This window comes from Panthera leo, chromosome D1, assembly GCF_018350215.1.
Source record: "Panthera leo isolate Ple1 chromosome D1, P.leo_Ple1_pat1.1, whole genome shotgun sequence".
Lineage (NCBI taxonomy): Eukaryota > Metazoa > Chordata > Mammalia > Carnivora > Felidae > Panthera > Panthera leo.
The window spans coordinates 18,147,504-18,166,169 of record NC_056688.1 but is presented as its reverse complement, the minus strand read 5'-3'; the positions used below and the strand labels follow the sequence as shown (position 1 = coordinate 18,166,169).

Here is an 18,666-nt window from a genome sequence, read left to right as displayed (position 1 = left end):
TTCAGGGGGCACACAGCCAGGAAGCTCCTGACCTGGGGGTTTTCACCAGTTCTGACTGGGTTTTTAACACACTGGCTACTTTCTCTCCTCACAAAGCTTCTTAATCAGTAGGACTCTCAACTTCAGCCATTCTTCAACAAAGAAGCCTTGCTTCTTTTGATTTGCAAACTCCAGAGAGAAATAAGAAACACATCTGACCACTTCACACCCATGAGGATGGTGATTATTAAAAAATAAATAAATAAATAAATAAATAAATAAATAAATAAATAAAATAACTAACAAATGTTGGTAAGGATGTGGAGGAACTGGAACTCTCACACATTGCTGGTAGGGATGAAAAATGGTGCAGCCACTCTGGAAAATATTTGGGGGGCTCCTCAAAAATGAAGCATAGAATTTCCATTTGATCCGGCAATTCCATTCCTCGGCTTATACCCAACACGACTGAATGCGGGGACTCAAACAGATATTTATATACTCACGTTCATAGCAGTATTATCTCCAATAGCCAGAAAATTGAGGAACCCTAGTATCGGCTGATGGATGAATGGATAAACAGAATGGTCTACACATACAATGGAACATTATTCAGTCTTAAAAAGGAAGGAAATTCTGACACATGAATGACCCTTGAAGACGTTACACCAAGTGAAGTAAGTCATACACAAAAGGACAAATAAGAGGTACTTAGAACAGGCACATTCATAGCAACAGAAAGAACAATGGTTGCCAGCGGTCAGGGCAGGGTGGTGGGGGGAAGAAAGGATGGGGAGTTATTGTTCTGTAGGTGTGTGAACTTTCAGTTCAGGAAGCTGAAAATAGTTCTGGAGACAGATAGTGACGACGTCAATGTGAGTGTACTTATTTCTACTAAGTAGAAATTTTATGTTTTGTGTATTTTCCCACATAAAAAAAGTAAAAAAAAAATAAAGCTGTGATGCCTGCCATAACATGGATGAACCTAGAAAACAGTGTGCTGGTGAAATGAGCCAGACACAAAAGGACAAATATTGTATGATTCCACTTGTATGAAATATCGAGGAAAGGCTAAGGCACAGAGACAGAGAACCTGTAAGAGGTTACCCGGGGCTGGGGGGAGGGGGATGAAAAGTTACTACATAATGGGTACAGAGTTCCTGTCTGGGGTGATAAAAAAAAAAGTTTTAGAAACAGTGATGATGGTTGTAGGACATTGTGAATGTAATTAATGCCAAGTAATTTTCTTGTTTGCCCTGCTCTGCTCCCTGTTTGGGTCTGGACTCTCACCCTCCCTCTGGTCTACCTGCCAGGACTTGCTTCCTTCTGGTTCCCGTCCTGATCTCTGGCCAAATGAACATCCTGGTTCGTAGTTTTCCATTAAAGTTTTAAAAGTTATGAAGTTACCACTCCTCTGCCCTGGGCTCCCACGTTAGCCAGGTACCCGCAGAGGCCTGTTCCCACCTGTTCATTAGAGATTTGCTTTGTTGGGACTAAATCGCGACCCATCAGAACCAGAACCAGGGCAAGAAGCTGTTTCACCAAACCTCCGACCCCAGTACAAACTATCCCAAATCTCATTCTGAAATTGATGTGTAAATAAAAGCCCTGGACATCTGTTTTGCTGTTTGCTACAACTGTGTGCCTCCAACATCTATAAATTTCCCACCAATGACACCCTCCTCTGGTCAGGAGAGGGCCTGTCCCTATACCCTGGTCTCTCCCATCTCACTGAAGTGTCTCTCTCATTGCCTGACATCTCACTGTCACTCCTTCACTGAGCCTCGGCCTCTGCTCTACCACCAGACCTGGCTCTTCCCTGGACCTGTCCAGGCCTCCCTGGCTCTGTCCATGGTAGCTGCCTGGTCCTCCTGGCCAGCAAGCTCTGGCTCACTTCCTTCCCTGTGTCAGTCACCCCTGGCCCCCAAAGCTCGGGACTGGCACACTCAGTCTCCTGCTGCCCAGACCCCGACAGAGGGAAAAAACGGCTTTCTATAGGGTCAACTAAATTGATGGGTTAGAAGTTTGATTCATGATGGATATTTTTCTCCCAGCTCTCATGATGGGCAATCAACTGATCAAATCTAGAGCAGTCAATCGAATTCATTTATTACAGATGCCCTAAATCAACCAGCCTTCTTTTTTTAAATTAAAAAAAGTTTTAATTTCCATTTATTTTTTCATGGAAATGTAGTTGACATATAATATTACATTAGTTTCAAGTGTATAGCACAGTGATTTGACAATATTTTATGAAATGCTCACCACGAGAAGGGTAGTCACCATCTGTCACCATAAAAAGTTATTATAATATTATTGACTATACTCCCCATGCTGTACTTTTCGTCCCTATGATGTAAATTTTTTTTGTAACTGGAAGTTTGTACCTCTTAATCCCCTTCACACATTTCACCCATCCCCCCACCCTCGTCTCCTCTGGCAACCATGAGTTTCTGCTCTATGTGAGTCTCTGTTTTTGTTGTTGATTTGTTTTTTAGATTCCACATATGAATAAAATCGTGTAGTATTTGTTTCCGTCTGACTTATTTCATTTAGCATCATAGCCTCTAGGCCTATCTGTGTTCTCACAAATGGCAAGACCTCATCATTTTTATGGCTGAGTAATATTCCATCACTCACACATACACACACACACACACACACACACACACACACACACACACAATCTTCTTTATCTATTTATCCATCGGTGGACACTGGGTTACTTCCATATCTTAGCTGTTGGGGATAATGCTGCAATAAACATAGAGGGTGTGTATATCTTTTTGAACTGGAGTTTTCACTTTTGTTGGGTAAATATGGACAGAAGTGGAATTATTGCACCATACGGTATTTAGATAGGCAACAGACACATGAAAAGATGCTCAATCATCACTGATCACCAGGGAAATGCGAAAGCAGAACCACAATGAGGTACCAACTCACACCTGTCAGGATGGCTAGAAACAAAAAAAGGTAAGAATAAGTGGTGGTGAGGATATGGAGAAATTGGAACCCTCACGCACTGTTGGCGGGAATGTAACCGGTGTAGCCATCAGGAAAACAGTATGGCAGTTCCTCAAAAAACTAAAAATGGAAGTATCCATCAGCCTTCTTAATGCCTAGAAGGGAATGAAGTATGAGAACCTGATCAATTACTCAGTAATTACCAACACAAACAAACCCTACTCTGGTCAGTTCAGCCATGTATAGTAACTAACCTAGTTCTATTCATCCCTTGGAATAAATAAGATGGCATTACAGGAGTCACTATTACAGGCCATTAGAGGCTGGGTAGCAGATAAGTATCGCCTGTTCTTTTTAACACATGGGAAGCATCAATAGGACTTCTAAAAATAATACCTTCTCTTTACGAAACTTGTATTGTGAGGCGGTTGCTATGTGGTTATCATCTCCAGAGGCAGGTATTATGAGCGTCCACTTACAGATGAGGTGTCTGAGGCTCAGAGAGGTTAAGTTACCTGCACAGGATCACACAGCCGGTAGCTGGTCAAACTAGAGTGCTAAATCACATCTGCCTAATGTCAAGGCCCATGCTTTTCCAGCTCATGGTGGTAGCTTTCAAAAAGCTAATCTGAGCACCCGCTGCATCACGGTGGCAGAATTCAGAGAGCTGGGCCATGATGGTTATCCCCGAGGAATTCAGAGAAGGAATATATAAGTATTAAAGTCCAGGCGGCATGTGTATGTGGGGGAAAGGGATGTGAGAAACATGGAGGGAACTCATTCCCTCTGTACAAAGCCCCTCCCTCTCTGTTCCAAGGCTTCAACTGCAACTAGGCAGGAAGAATGGACTTACAAATAGTTTCTTTACTCTTGATAGGGGCCTGTCCTTTCTAGAAAGCCAAAGCACTAACGAGAGGCTTCCAGAATATTCTCCCACTGATTCTTGCAATGGCTCTGCTCCTATTTTCTTGAATGTTATTCAGCCATCATCACTCATACAGATATAATTTTTTTAATTTTTCCTTGCAAACTTACAAACTGTGTGAGTCCTGTTAATTCCAGGTTCAAAGAACTCTCTGACTGAGGCATGTTCCCAGAGCTCATCACATTCAGTTTCGGGCCCCCCGAAGAAAAGAAAGCTCTTTGAAAGCTGCAAGTATCACAGTGTTATATATAAAACAAATACAATGCCTTAAAAACACACAGTACTTTTCAATTGACAATGCAGTTTTGACTTATCCTCACAACAAACTTGTGAGGTTTTATCATCCCCATTTTTTTTTTACAAAGGAGAAAACAGGCTCAGAGAGTCAGCGTGACTCCCCCCCCCAACGCCACACAGCGTATAAAGCAGAGTGGGGCATAGACCTGGGTCTCCTGACTTCACAGGCCTGTGCTTTTTCTCCACGAGATAAATCGTCACACTCATTATTATCAGTCCTGAAAATAGGCAGTGGCAGTACATAGCGTGGGTGATGCGTTCTTAAAAATCTCCAAGCCAAGCAACTCCACCTCGTTCTGGTGACTGTCCTGGGAACTCATATTCCAAATGACTGGCCTCCTTCCATCTGCTAAGTCACGGCTATGACTTGCTACTTAACTTTGTCCTCCTTTGCTGACGTGGCTGCCCAATGTGGGGGGCACCCCTGGCGGGGGTGCATGAGGCAGCCCCTGGCTTGCCTCTTCCCTCTTCTTCCCTCCACTTCCCAGCTCCCCAGATGGAACCCGATTGTACTTCCATCTCCCTTTACTCTGCTGCCAACTTCCCCGGGCTCCCCCAGATGCCTCCTTACTTTAAGCAAATGCTTCTGCATTGCTCTGGGAATAGTCTAATCCTTTTCTCCCTTTCTACATGTTAATGCCGTGATTTACAGCAGCAGTGCTGGATAGGAAAAAAAATAAATAAGCAAACAAAGAAATTCTTTCTGTTCTACATTTTGCCCGGTAGTCACTGGGAGGGGGCATGAGAGGGACTGGGGTGCTGGTCGTGTTCTAATGCTGGATCTGGGTGCTGCTTACACAGGTGCAATCACCTGAAAAACATTCACTAATCTGTGCACCTATGATTCGTGTGGTCTTCCGTATGTATGCTAGGACTCCATTAAAAATCCCAACCACAGGGGGCGCCTGGGTGGCTCTGTCAGTTAAGCGTCCAACTTTGGTTTTGGTCAAGATCTCGCGGTTCGAGAGTTCGAGCCCTGCGTCAGGCCCTGCGCTGACAGCTCAGAGCCTGGAGCCTGTTTCGGATTCTGAGTCTCTGTCTCTCTGTCTGTCCCTCCCCCACTGTGCTCTCTCTTTAAATAAAGAATTAAGCATTGAAAAAAAAATTCCAACAACAGAGTAGGCAGTTGGGTGGGGGTGGTGAACTGGGAAACGCTGAATGGCTTTCTGGCAAGCCTGTGTTGAGGGAGTCCCTATACCAGAAAAGAAGCCACACTCGATTCCTCCAAAATGTCTCGACTCTGAGAGCAAAGGCCTCCGCACGCTTCAGGGATAGCAATTCCACAGCAGCCCCGAGAAAGGGCTCTTCATAAGAACCTACATACAGCTGGAAAAGAATACAGATCACAGAGTCCCAGCCTGTCTCTGTGAGCAGGCATCTCCTCAACCGTGCAGGACATTTCAGGAAAGCAGGTCCCTAAATCCAGGAGGGACACTGCATGATCCCCTAGATCGCCTATCACATATGTTGGCTGAGAAGGTTGTAACTTCTCCAGAGCCTTTTTCACTTTAAGATTTAAGAGTCAAACCTGTAGATGTCGTGTTCTGCTCCCCAACCTAGCAGGGATCTTAAAATTCATTGACATCGGCCTTAAATCCTCTCAATAAGTAACTTTCAAGGATGGATGTAAATAGATAAATGAACAGTAATTAGCTAACATGCCCATCCTGGAGCAGGCAGTAAGTCTGAAGTGACTCACTGTTTCCTGGACTTGCCATGTCCTTTCAAACCTCCAGAGATGTGGATATGCTGTTTCTTAGGCAGAACGCTCTTCCTTTTTTAATCTAGAAAAAACCCTTAACCCCCTTTAAGGCATAGCCTAAAGGCCTCTTCTTCGGTGAAGCATGTCCTGCCTGTCCCACATTGAGCAAGTGGCCCCTGTTCCAGGATCTAGAGTGCTTTGTCTACACATCTACTAGAAGTTACCCCTTTGCAATGCAGTAGGTACTTTGAGTTTTCCCAAGGCAGGCTTGGTTTCTTATTCTCATTTTCCTCCCTAATGCCTGGCCCGGTCCCTGTTACACAAGAGGTGGTCAAAAGCACGTCTGCATGAAGGGGCCACCGAGCTAAGTGATCTCGACATCCACGCATTTATGAAATAAAATAAACCTCTTCTCTGAATGATTGTTTATGACAGCTCTGTTTGTAACAGTCAGAAAGTGGAAACAACCAAAATGTCCCTCAGTAGGTGGATGGTTAAGCAAACCGTGGTACGTCGACACCGAGAAATACGATTCAGCAATAAAAAGGAACGAACTACTGATTCATGCAACTTGGATGGTCTCAAGGGCATCACACTGAGTGAAAAAGGTCATACACTGCATGATTCCATTTATGTAACACTCTCAAAATTATAAAACTGTAGAAATGGAGAACAGATTAGGGGTTGTGAAGGGTTAGAGGTGGTGGGAGGGAGGGTGGCGGGTGAGACAAAATGGCGGCATGAGGGAGATCTTTGGGTGATGAGATGGGGTCGTTTTGGTTACAGTGGCATTTACATATATCTACACAGGTTTGATAGACTGGATATTTTGATATCCTGGTTTTGATAATCATACCGCAATTATGTCAGATGTAACTAAATGGAGGAAACTCAGTTGAAGGTACATGGTACCTCTCGGTACCTCTCTGTACTATCTTTGCAACTCCTGTGAATCTATAATCATTTCAAAGTAAAGTTAGAACATTTTTTAAAAAACCAGTTCTCTGAGGTTCCTTCTACGGAGTGTCCATCCTTCACCACAACCTTGCATATTTCTTAGTATTTTACAGTTTCAAAATGCCTCCGTGTAGATTAAATCATGCAACTCTCTGACATATCTGTTCTTATCCCCATTTTACAGATAAGGAAACCAAGGCTCCATGCTTGTTGAAGAGCACACAGTGTGTGGCAAAGCTAGTTCTCCAACCTGAGTCAATAAAATTTCTATAGACCTGTTTTTCTCATCTGCAAAATAAGGGGATTCGGCAAAGGCAGCCTCTGTAGGTGGATCCGGTTCTAACCTCGTACGATGTGTACTTTTGGGGCCCGGCTGTCCTACCTTTGAGCATTAAGGGTCTGACAATCCATGGTTGGACTGCAGGCCAGTAACTGGACCTACAGAGAAGACACATCCACCAGAGGACTCGATGCTAGGTAGCTGGTGGCATTTGGATGGAGGCATTAGACTCCCCCAATTCCCACCCTCCCAAGGCTAAGAGTTGTTGAGATGAGAATCCCAGTAGCTCCTGGACTTCCATGTTTCTAGAATGCCCTGCCTCTCTGGTTGGCTTCTGTTCCTCTGCTTTAATTTCCCCCATTCCCCATCTCCCGGGCTTCATTCCGTCACACCCCGCTGACTCTAATTATTGATACTCTGTGCCAAGGAGGTGAGCTGTGAAAATGTCTTACCAGATTAGTGAAGATGTATGTGTAATAGGCCGACACCATCCCGAGTTCAGCTGCCTGCAAAGGGAAGAGAAGGAGATTAGAGAGAAAACAAAAACCCACTAGAAGTGAATGAGCAGTAAGGGCTCCAAGTGTCCGCCATTTGTCTGACCCCCTTCCCTTCGGTTCTTACATTGCCCTTGACTTGGAGGATGACTTGGTGGAGGGTCTCTCCCCTGCCACCCTGCTCTCCACCCCTGCGGTGACACTCACGGCAGCTGATGTTCTCATGCACAACACATTCCCACGGATATAACCAGATATTATGGAAACCAAAATGACTTTAAGGGAAATGAAGCAAATAATACAACAGGCTAAAATAATTATCTCCCAAACTATTAGCAATAACAATGGCTAGTACGTACCCACTCCTTAGCATGGGCCAAGCACTAGAAAGCATTTCGCTTGGGTTAAGTCGATGAGGTAGGCACTATGACTCCTCCCCCACGCCCCATGTTGACAGCCAGGGACATCAAAACACCAAAGGGCTATGGAACTGGTACAAGATCATACATCTCATAAGTGGAAAAAGATGAAATTAAAGCCAGGCAGCCTAATTTCAGTCCTTTTAACCAAACTATACTCTCCCCCAGAGGACCGTGATATTGATGGAGGTACTGACAACTCTCAGGGGCCGAGGCAGAGTCGGGAGAGTCTGTGGGTTGTAGGCAATTCCCAAATTAACTCAACCCGACAAATGCGAGCGAGCCAGGCTCCTAAGAGTCTTTGAATCTGCAGTAATGTAGGAAACAAGTGAATCATTTGCAAACTTTGGTCCTTTATTAGTAGTAAGGAACGAGCTGCTTGTGACATGCCTCACCCTTGATCAGAGCACACCCGCGTGTTATCGTCCCAGAGTTGGGAGGCTGTGACTCCAGAACAGCCTCCCTCTTGTCTGATCTTTGTAGCCATCACAGGTCCCCCACACCAACCTCCCCCGTCAGTGTGCCCGGCTTTGAGCATGACAGGTGCCACAGAAGCCGACAAGTAGATCAGGTAAATAATGAGCCCGGCTCTCCCCAGGGTCCTCATGCCTTCTGACAGTCAGATTTTCATCATGTATCTTGCAGCCCCAGGGCCACTGGGAAACCGCTTCTGTCGTGACTATGGAGGTGCGTGAGGGGAAAACAAGGGCCAGGGTGATTACATTTTCCTGTTACAAAGTGTTTTTCTCTTGAGGAACTCTGGTAACTTTGTGAACGTTCTTATAGGAGCCCCCACAGACTCCTCTAAGAGCAGGCTGGAGTCCTTCTATTGCCACGATTCCACTGGAGACCGAAGTACAGAAGGGCTCTACACCAGGGCAAGACGGTGCTGGGGTCGGTCACATGGGGCTCGAGGCCTTGCTTCCTCCTCAACTGCCAAGAGGCTGGTATGGCCTGATGCCCATCCCCGCCCCCCAACAGTCCATATAAAAGTGCCGTTGCCGGTTCATCACTGCCTAGATGGGTGGGAGCCCCCTGGTTGCAGGCATGGGCAGGGGCCAGGGGACGGGGAGGGGGCACCGTCAGATAGTTAAAACCCATTTGTGAAGTCTGCTACCCAAAGATAAAAGACAAGAGATCCTTGGTTTTTAAGACCGGAATTCTGGGTAAACACGAAGTTTGTTGCCGGAACAGCTGCTCAATAAAGTAGGGGATTACTCTGCAAATCCTTCTGAAATCGAGAGACAGCAAGCAGAGTGTTGCCAAGCTCCAGGGCCAGGCTTGCGTGTGCACACCGAGCCTTCCGGAAGCTCCCTGTGCTCTCTGCTCACACTGCTTCCCACACTGAATCCATCCTTCGTGGAGCCCCACCCCCCAGGGCTGTGCTGTAACCCTGGAGAGGAGCTGCCTGCAGCCCCAGCCCAGACCCGATGCAGGGCATCCCTGCTGGGGGCACTAGGAAGTCAAACGGAAACAAAGGGAACTGGTTTCCGAAGCCTCGCTTGTCATTGACGGGCTTGGTTCTAAGGTCACAGGGGCTGAGGGCAACAAGTGGTCCCAGGAAAGCCTGCCACTGGTCACCCAGCAGAACCCTTTGCCAATAATCGTCATTACGGGGAGAGTTTTCTTTTCAAAAGCACAGCCATTGACAAAAAAGTGTCGTGAATGAAAATACCCAGTATTGGCAAGGGTGCCATAAGATACCTATACACTTATGGGAGTATAAATTGTTATGGCCTTTTTAAAAGGCAATCTGGCAAATCATATCAAAACCCTTAAAAGCATGCATATCTTTAACTCGGTAATTTCACTTCTGGAAATTTATGCTAAGAAAATATTCGTGAACGTGCATAAAGATTTATGTACAAAGATGCGCATCCCACATTGTTTATTACAGCAAAAGATTGAAAACAACCTGTACCTCCAACGATAAAGGGATGGTTAAGTAAATTATGGTATGCCCACATGATAAGAAATGATGCGCCATTAAAATATTTGCAGACAAATACGTAACGACACAAAGCAAAACGCATGGCATATCGTTGAGTGGGAAAAAAAGCAGGTTACAGAAGTACATGGGCCGTGCGACGATCATTTTGAAAACAAACAAATGTGTCTACAAAGGTAGATAGGCTAGACCACAAAATTTCACAGTGGCTGTCTCTGGGTGACGGAATGTCTTACTTTTCCATGTGTCCCTGTAAGATTTTTCTATCAGACCTCAAAGTCAAGGCTTCAAGAAAGAAAGAAGCAGCTATGATGATTTCTATTTGCTTCTATGTGCTTTTCTGTACCTTCTAAAATTTCTTTTTTTTTTTAAAAGTTGAACTGAATAGAGGTGAGAACGGTTATATGGTTTTTTAAAAATTTTTTTTAACGTTTATTTATTTTTGAGACAGAGAGAGACAGAGCATGAACAGGGGAGGGGCAGAGAGAGGGAGACACAGAATCTGAAACAGGCTCCAGGCTCTGAGCTGTCAGCACAGAGCCCGACGCGGGGCTCGAACTCACGGACCGTGAGATCATGACCTGGGCCGAAGTCGGATGCTTAACCGACCGAGCCACCCAGGCGCCCCTGTACTTTCTAAAATTTCAACGATAGACATATTATTAGAAAATAAAAGAGCCCGATCACGCATGCTGGGAGCCATAAAGCATTCCGGAGGTTATTACACTATCATTATAAGGGATGCCCCCAAAAGGCTTCAGCCTGGAGGCTGTCCAGGGATGGGCTCTGGCTACTGCAGCAGGGACTGTGCATTGTCCTGACTGCTCTCTGCAAGGAAGGGGACGATTATCTTACTCCCTGCCCCCAGCTTCCCCTAAAACCTAGAGGATTTTTTCCATCATTGATAACTTCATTGATCATAGGCCCAGACATAAGAAAAGAAATACAGAAAAAAATTCTGTTTGAGTGTGTGTGTGTGTGTGTGTGTGTGTGTGTGTGTGTGTGTGTATGTATGTGTGAGAGTTGGAGTACATGCTCCCAGACAGACGTGGGTTTGGAGCTGTGCAAAATTACTATAGCAACGGGCTGAAGGGACAGCCCTCAGTACTCCGAGAACTCATTCAAATCTCTTATTAACTCTGAGACCAAAACTAGCTGAGGAGGGGTGGGTAGGAGAGGGAGAGGGGGAAGGGGAGGAAGAGACAATCAGCTGAGTGTCTGGCGGGCTCCTCACAGCTTGGCAGGGGTTACCAAGGAGCCTCGCTCCCCCAGTGGAAGATGGCAGGTTGAGTTTAAATGTGCAGTTAGAGGGGCCCTGGAAGAGGCCAGTGTACCTGGGGTTGCTGCTGGGAGCCACAGGGGAGCCCGCAGCAGGGTCTGTCTGTCTGGGGTTACATGGCTAGCCCAGCCACCAGCCCAGGAACTGGTGGCAGGGGACTCTGAGGCTGCCCAGATGTTTCCAGCTGCTCCCCTGGCACCTGACTTCTCTCTTGGTCTTCCTCTGTCTCTCTCTCGTTCTCAGATGGGCCTCACTCACAGAGCTCCAGGTTCTCTTACTGTGAGTTCTGATCCAGGGACCGCCACCCTGCCCCTTGTACTCTGAGGAGGGGTCGGTAGAAGAAACTGCCGATTAGCTGTCAGAGACAATGGGTACCGGCCCGGCTCTGCTCCTCGCTGGTGGAGCCTCGGACAAAGCCGTTCCTCTCCCAGAGTCTCAGTGTCTTCATCTGTCGAGGGAAGACAGGATACCGGCCCCACACAGTCACCGAGAGGATTATGCTGGGATATTACACAGCAGCAGTCTGCAAACTAGTACACCGTACGGGGATCACAGAGGACGGTACACACTCACGGGACTGCCCAGCTTGTCAAAATACGGAAGTACTTTTGAACCACTTGGCACACAGCCTCTGCCCCAAGTGCCCTGCCCCCACTGCCCCGGCCCCTCCTGGGAACCCACCGACCCTGGCAGGGTCTTAGCTGGGGGCTGCCCGCCCGGCTGCACCAGGAGTTAATATTTTTATAACATCATCCTCAATCCGCTTTTTCTTTCAGCTTGCAGGAGCCATCCATCGCAAGTGAAGCACGGAGAAGTCTGCCAGGGTTCGGAGGCCATGACCCAGGGAGAACACCCAAGGCAAAGAGGGAGCAGGGCACCAGCTCAGGAGGAGAGAGGGAGGAGGGAGAAGGATGCTCCCCGCCCACCGCACCCGGCCCGGCTCCCACCTTCAGGAGGATGGTGTGGGACATAGAGGCGTTGGCATGGATGATGATGGTGGCTGTCTTGTCGTCCCGGATCTCCTTGAGGAGCGGGGTGGGGTCCCGGGTGTCATCCAGCATCCGGACGGAGAGTGTGTCCTTGGAGATAAGGAATTGCCGCAGCAGCCTCTCCAGGTTTAAAAGGCCTGGAGGGGAGAGAGGATGAAGCCCCTGAGGGTCCGCCGTGCTGCCTGGGGAGACACTGGAGCAAAAGCGAGACAAGCAAAGACCGGGGCTGGAGGCGGGGTCGTGGGTCCGGCCCTACTGCCGGTGCTGAGCAGGCGTCTCAACCTCTGTGGGCTTCGACAGTCCCTTCTAAAGTAAAAAGGATGCTCCCGAGCCCCTATGGCCTCCCCCAAAGCCCTCAGCAAGGCTCTTCTAAAGAGAGACGGAGGGGGGCGCCTGGGTGGCGCAGTCGGTTAAGCGTCCGACTTCAGCCAGGTCACGATCTCGCGGTCCGTGAGTTCGAGCCCCGCGTCAGGCTATGGGCTGATGGCTCGGAGCCTGGAGCCTGTTTCCTATTCTGTGTCTCCCTCTCTCTCTGCCCTTCCCCCGTTCATGCTCTGTCTCTCTCTGTCCCAAAAATAAATAAAAAACGTTGAAAAAAAAAAAAAAAATAAAGAGAGACGGAGGTCCCTCGAGTGGGTTGAGGGCCCACTCTCCTTCCCACAGCGCTCGGGAGCGGCCGAGACCAGGGTTCAGAGACCAGCGGGCTTGGGGTCTCCCCCTAACTTGGCCACCCACTCATGAAGTGACCTTTTCATGTGGCCGGGGCTCTTGGCCTCAGTTTCCTCATCTGAAAAACGAAAGTAACAGCAGCCGGCTCCCAGGACGGTGGCGAGGACTAACTGAGATAATCTGTAAAGTGCTCAGGCCCACGCCTCACCCGTCACGAACGCCCATGGATGTTCACAGATGTTCCATCTAGCCCTACAAGAGCCCAGCCTTTGTTTTCATGTAGATGTGGGGGAGGCGTTTCCTCAAGATCATAAGGCCCAGTTAACAGGCCTAACAAAACCCTTTGAATTCCTCAGAGCAGGGTGGCTGCATTAAGACCAGGTATCATTATGATGGTAAGAGGACAGGCTTTGAACTGCACTCCAGCAGGCAATAACGTGGGCCCAGAACAAAGCGAAAATATGGGATTGTGAGCGAAGGACTCTCCCCACCACCCCCTCCCCCCCTCCCCCCAGCTGTCTGCTGTCTAGGAGCAGGGGTGGGAGGAGGGTTTCTGGAATGTTATCACTGCGACACAAGGGTCTCAATTCAGCTTTGCCTCTGAAAAGGCAGGCCAGGAAGAAGGTGTGTGTGAGGGGTGGAGGGTGGGGTCTCCCGGGAAGACAGTGGTCTCAACTCCAACGGAAAGAGAAGCAAAGGCATTCGTTCCCAAAAGCAACGACAAGAGTAACAGTTATTGGATCCTGATTGTTTCTATTCTGTTCCAGAAAATGGGCTAAATATTCTACGTGGCTTTTCTAAGTCCTCACCACAATCCTACGATGCATTTTAATCCCACACACAGAGGGAAACATGAGGCTCTTGGACCCGGCTCCATACCCTGGGATGGCAAGGAAGGACTGGCTTTCTAACCAAAGGCCCCTGGGCTCCGCTCTCTGCCCCAGCTACAGGATGTTCATTGCAGGCCTGTCTTGAACGTGACCCCAGACTCCCCTGGTACAGATTCCTCACCCTCCCGACCCTCAAAGATCAAAAGGTGAGAGAGAGACCGGGAGGGGGGCGCAGGGAGGGCTCTGAAGGGCATCTCTTCGACCTCCCTTGATTTGTAGAGATGACGAAACTTGCCTAGTCACACAGGGACGCAGCTGGGACCAGAGTCCCCACTTTGTCATCTGCAGCCAGCCCTCTTCCCATGAGACCGGGTGCCTCTCAGGACACACGCATAAGCAGCAGCACACACAGAACCTAGGAGGGGCTTGGGGGCATGTGTCTTACATCTCTGGACTCGGGGACGAAAGCCCCACACCGGGCATGTTATCTGACAAGGATGAGGTGGCAGGGTGGAGCCCGGGGGCCCGGCGGTGAAGCCAGGGGCTCTGGGAAGGTAGTGCCAACCCCCATCCTCCCACCATGGGTCCCAACAAGGCGGTCCGGCAAGCCGGCAGCTGCAGCAGGAAGGGAAAACTCTGGGAGGGGCGGGCGGTCATTCAAAAGAGGCTCCATGGGGCACCTGGGTGGCTCAGTCGGTTAAGCGTCTGACTTCAGCTCAGGTCACGATCTCGCGGTCCGCGAGTTCGAGCCCCGCGTCGGGCTCTGGGCTGATGGCTCAGAGCCTGGAGGCTGCTTCCGATTCTGTGTCTCCCTCTCTCTCTGCCCCTCCCCTGTTCATGCTCTGTCTCTCTCTGTCTCAAAAAGAAATAAACGTTAAAAAAAAAAAAAAAAAAGAGGCTCCAGAACCAGTGGGCCTCTCCTTCCTTCCCCCACAGGGTCTCGAAGGAGACTTGTGAACCTCCACTCCCACTGCTGTCTGTGCCCCCTGCAGCCCCTCACCACCACCCCCATCAGGAGGGGCTTGACCCTCACCAGCTGTGTGATCTTGAGAAGTCGTCTAACCTCTCTGAGGCTCCGTTCCTCATCTGCAAAATGGGTGTAACAGGGGAGAACTCACTGAGATGCTGGAATGTGTGGTTTCACTGTTCCTTCCGCATTTACTCATCCCCACAACAGCTCAAAGGCAGGTGTGGCTCAGTGAGGCCGAATGAAAAGGGACTAAAGTCCAAGCCTGTTCAACCAACATCTGTGCGTCCCAAGAAGCCAGGCACTGGGCCCATAGGACGTCAGCAGAGAAGAGGTATCATACAGGCCCTGCCCTCTGGGAGCTTAGAGCGCAGGGACTTGCAACTAAGTCTATAACAAGGTTCCCACCATACCCATATTTTGTTTGATGGGCTAAATCATCTGGGTTTCCACGGGGCAGCCTCTTTTAGTTCTGTGTGTAAAATGGAGAGAATATTCACCTTCCTGGAGAATATTCACGCCTTCCTCAGAGGTCATGAAAAGCAAAACCCCACCTGCACGAAGGTCGGAGCACCTGACCCCAAAGACCCTATCCAAGGGGGGGCAGGGGAGGCCACAGCCGGTGCTCCTGGAATGCTGGCCATCTCTTTGGCTCAAGAAAAGATCTGCCTGGGCATGCTATGGGGGAGAGGGCAGCTGGAGGGGTGAGTCGGGGAGTGGAGGCAGAGGGCAAGGCTACTGGTCCTGGAATGTAGCAGGGAGGGTCTGTAGAGTCTCTAGAGTCAGGCTGGGAAAGAGGCCAAATCCCCTGGGATTCCTCGGAGTGGCGGTGCAGTTCAGCGGGACGAGACGGGGAAGCTTGGAGGATGCCACGGGGATTAGGCACAGCATGGAGACGCTTGGCCAGGGCAGCATAGGGGCAGTTCATCCCTTTAAAACTGGCAGGTGCCCTGAGCTTCCAGGGAAGACCTCCTAGACGTGAGATAAACTGGGGACCCTGCTTCAATTAATGCCCAGCGTGCCTCACCCGACTGCCCCTGGGGTGCTTTGCTGCCCTTTCAACAAGGAAGTAGCACCCCCCCCCCCCATCTCCTCCAGCACACTGTGCACATGCTGAGTGAGAAGCAGGGTGGGGACAGGGAGGGGAGAAGGGCAGCGAGTGCTCGGAGGGCTCTGCATCCCACCCAGGATCTCTGATCCGTCACCCCTTTCCCAGGCTGGAAGCAGCAGACAGGGAACAGGGTGGCAGGTGAATTCCAGGTGCTGCTGGGACTGGTTAGTTCTGGTGGCTCCCTCCACCCCCACCCCTACCCAGCACCTCAGTGTCCTTACCTGTAAAGTAAGGATAACAACTGCCTTACAGGGTTAGTAAGAGGATGTCAAGTAAAGCAGAGCAGTATCCGTCCCCTAGAAGATGCTTCACAACTCTGGTTTCCATTCGACCCCTCCCCCACCCATTCACATCCTAACTGTCCTTTCATCCCATCTCCTCCTCTTCCCAGATTTATTATCCAATCCGCAAAATACGGCTCTTGGTTAGAAACCATGTAAAATATTTGGTAGCGTATACGCATGCATGTACGTATATACATTATAGTATATGCATAAGCACTCAGTATTTCATGGTGGTGGGTAGGAATCCCACTTCAAACTCTTCTGCACACACCCAGCGTGAGGCAGGGGGCACAGTGCTGGCTGGTGGGCTGAACTAGAGACTCCCAAGGAAGACTCCCAGGGAAGACTCCCTGGGAGACTGTGGCGGGGGAGGGGGTTGCAGAGAGAGACCCTACATCTCAATAGAGCAGGGGAGCAGCGGTGCCAAGTGGGGAACAGACACCATGCCACTTGAGGAGCAGCTGAAGGAAGGGGGTGCCTGGCTCAAGAAGGGGCAGACTTGCTCTTGGCAGCCTGAAGGACGACACCCTAGAACAGGGTGGATGGAGGTCACAGGGAGACAGATTTAGCTTAACCTAAGGAAGAACCTCTGTCTGAGCTGTCTAAAGATGCAGTGGGCTGCATCATAAGGTAGTGAGTTCCCCGTCACTGGAGGTAATCAAGGAAAGCCTGAAGCCCCTCTTGATGACTGTCAGAGAGTGAATTAACCCAGGGAATGGTAAGTTGCTCTAGAAGAACACTGATGTTTTTCCAGTCTAGGGATTCTTCAGTTCTATGAATCAGAAAGGGATCCCTTTTTCTTTTTTATTCCGGGCAGTGGAAGGAATTTGCAGAAGGGAAAGTGTGGTTTAGTTACATTAGGAACATTAGGAGTTTTTCAGCGCAGTGTGGCATTTTCCAATCGTCATTCTCTTCCCCTCGATCTGTTTAATGGCACTAAGGGATTCGCTGAAGGCTGCTGCTGCCACCAGAGGGGTTAAGAGCTGTTCTCTTCCCAGCTTCCCCTCCACCTCCACCCCAGCCCTCTTCTCCTGCGGGGCCCTTGGCCCAGCAGCAGGTCTGCCTGCCAAGTCCAGGGCTGAGAGGGACCTGGGGAACCCATTAGTCTCGCTCAGGATGCAACGGGATGGATCGATGAGAGCCTCAGCAGGCCGGCTGTTCTGGGAAGAAGGAGGGAGGCTGGCTTCTGCAACCGGAAGGCAGGGGGCCAGGCAGGGCGGGAGGAGGAGAGAAGAGCTGTGAAAGGCACAGCCGGGGTTGGACAGGGCCGTAGGACAAGGACACAAATACCTAAGTGATGGGTCTACAGGGGCACAGAGGACCCTTGTATCAAAAAAAAAAAAAAAAAAAAGAATAAACACCCATTTCGACTGGCATCCCTCTCTCTCCACAGGCTGATTCCCTTGGCTACGGGCTTTGGTTCTAGAAAAATGCTAATACTCCCAGAACAGACAGCACTTTGACATCTTGTGGGAGGCAGCTGATGTAATAGTGACCTCAGAGGTCTGTAGCAAGGATTTAGGGAGATAACATGGTTCACCATTGCACCCACTGCCCTGAACCTGGAAAGGCTCCATTTCCCTTCTCCCCGTGCCGGCCGCACAGGCCTCAGGGTGTGTCATTTTCAGTTTTCAGACCTTTCCTCGGCAGCAGATCCTGATGGAGGGATGGGAATGAGAGTCTACGGTGTTGCCAGTAGGGAAAAGGCACAGAACAAGTTCAAGGGCCTGAATGGTGCATTTCACCTGCTTCTTGGTTTTTGTCTCATCCCACAGCTGGGCTTGGCCCTGAGGCCAGGCAGGGGAGACCAGGCTACAGGAGCCAGAGGAGGAAAAAGACAGGGCCTGGGGGACGAGGTGAGGCTTCCTGCTCACAGGAGGGCTGTCCTCTGCCTTGCCTGGCCCTGTGGGCCATCTTCTCTGATGGTGAGGGTGGGTGTGGGAAGAGCCTGGCCTCTGCACTCCTGCTGTCTCCTGGAAGGAGGAAAGAAAAGGTCTCTCTCTTCTGCCTTTTCCACAGTACTTGGAGAAGCAGGGGGAGGAGGTAATAAGAACCATGTGTGTTAAAACACTTAATCTCTCTTTTCCTCATGCATCTAATAGGAATGTTTATGGAGTTCATCTTCTGTGGTTATCACGAAGTTTGTTTATTTATTTATTTTTAACGTTTATTTATTTTTGAGAGAGAGTGAGAGAGAGTGTGTGAGCAGGGGAGGGGCAGAGAGAGAGGGAGACACAGAATCCAAAGCAGGTTCCAGGCTCTGAGCTGTCAGCACACAGCCTGATGCGGGACTCAAACCCACGAACCGTGAGATCGTGACCCGAGCTGAAGTTGAATGTTTAACCCACGGAGCCACCCAGGCGCCCCCATTATTGTGAGATTTAAATGGGATACTTTAAAAAGCCTTAGCAGGGTTTTGGGCACATAGTGAGTGCTCAACAAATGGTTAATTTTTTCTCATATGAGGATAAGGCCTCCCACAGTGAGTGCCTCCTGGGGCTGGCATGGAGAGGTCCACTAGTGCCCCAGTATTTTCACAAGGGGCCCTGGGTCTCCTCCACCCCTTGCT

At 49.4% G+C, this 18,666-nt stretch overlaps 1 protein-coding gene across 2 annotated transcripts in view; it reads right to left on the bottom strand.

The window, feature by feature from the left end:
* Positions 1–18,666, bottom strand: part of GRIK4 (glutamate ionotropic receptor kainate type subunit 4) — a 351,626-nt gene that overhangs the window by 137,962 nt on the left and 194,998 nt on the right. For both annotated transcript variants that reach the window (XM_042904208.1, XM_042904207.1), the window contains 2 exons: positions 12,195–12,373; positions 7,560–7,613 (listed from right to left, as the gene is read on the bottom strand). In XM_042904208.1, coding sequence (XP_042760142.1) covers positions 7,560–7,613; positions 12,195–12,373 — 233 coding nt within the window. The remainder of the gene's footprint in view (positions 1–7,559; positions 7,614–12,194; positions 12,374–18,666) is intronic.